We start from the raw sequence: 638 nt of genomic DNA, 5'->3' as shown, positions 1-638 counted from the left end.
TGTACACATATTATTTGTCATATTCCTTTTTTTTTTTTTTTTTTTCTTCTTACCGTATATATTTTTCGTAGAATTATTATAAAGTGCCATATTTTTATCAAAGAAATTATTTTGGTAAGCATTTGCTGGGGGTATATTATTGTATGGTGCAAAATTATTATTCATATAAAATGGATGTGGGGGATATGCATTAGGATTATACATGGGCATTTTAAAAGGTTGGATAATTTTATTATTATTCATATTATTATGCATATTATTGTTATTATTCATAACAACATTATTCTGGTTTATGTTTTTCGAGTTTTTTTTATCTATGATCTTTTTACCCTACAAAATGGAAAACAAAAAAAAGGATCACACATATGTATATATATATATATATATATATATAGATAGATAGATAGATATATATATGTACAAATTTCTATATATATTTTATATATATTTTATATATTTTTTATATATATTTTATATATATTTTATATATTTTTTATATATATTTTATATATATTTTATATATTTTTTATATATTTTTTATATATATTTTATATATATTTTATATATTTTTTATATATATTTTATATTTTTTTTTTTTTTTTTTTTTTTTTTTTTTTTTTTTTTTTTTTTTTTTTTTT

At 15.0% G+C, this 638-nt stretch overlaps 1 protein-coding gene across 1 annotated transcript in view; it reads right to left on the bottom strand.

The window, feature by feature from the left end:
- Positions 1-53: 53 nt before the first annotated feature.
- PRSY57_0927200 (RNA-binding protein, putative) overlaps positions 54-638 on the bottom strand; it is a gene marked incomplete at both ends in the record, with an annotated part of 1,608 nt that continues 1,023 nt past the window's right edge. Inside the window, one exon of the mRNA XM_020114815.1 lies at positions 54-330. Coding sequence (XP_019970515.1) covers positions 54-330 — 277 coding nt within the window. The remainder of the gene's footprint in view (positions 331-638) is intronic.

The sequence above is a fragment of the Plasmodium reichenowi genome, chromosome 9 (genome assembly GCF_001601855.1).
Source record: "Plasmodium reichenowi strain SY57 chromosome 9, whole genome shotgun sequence".
In the NCBI taxonomy this organism is placed as follows: domain Eukaryota; phylum Apicomplexa; class Aconoidasida; order Haemosporida; family Plasmodiidae; genus Plasmodium; species Plasmodium reichenowi.
Note: the sequence above shows the minus strand (reverse complement) of the source record. Positions and strands in the feature narration are given on the sequence as shown.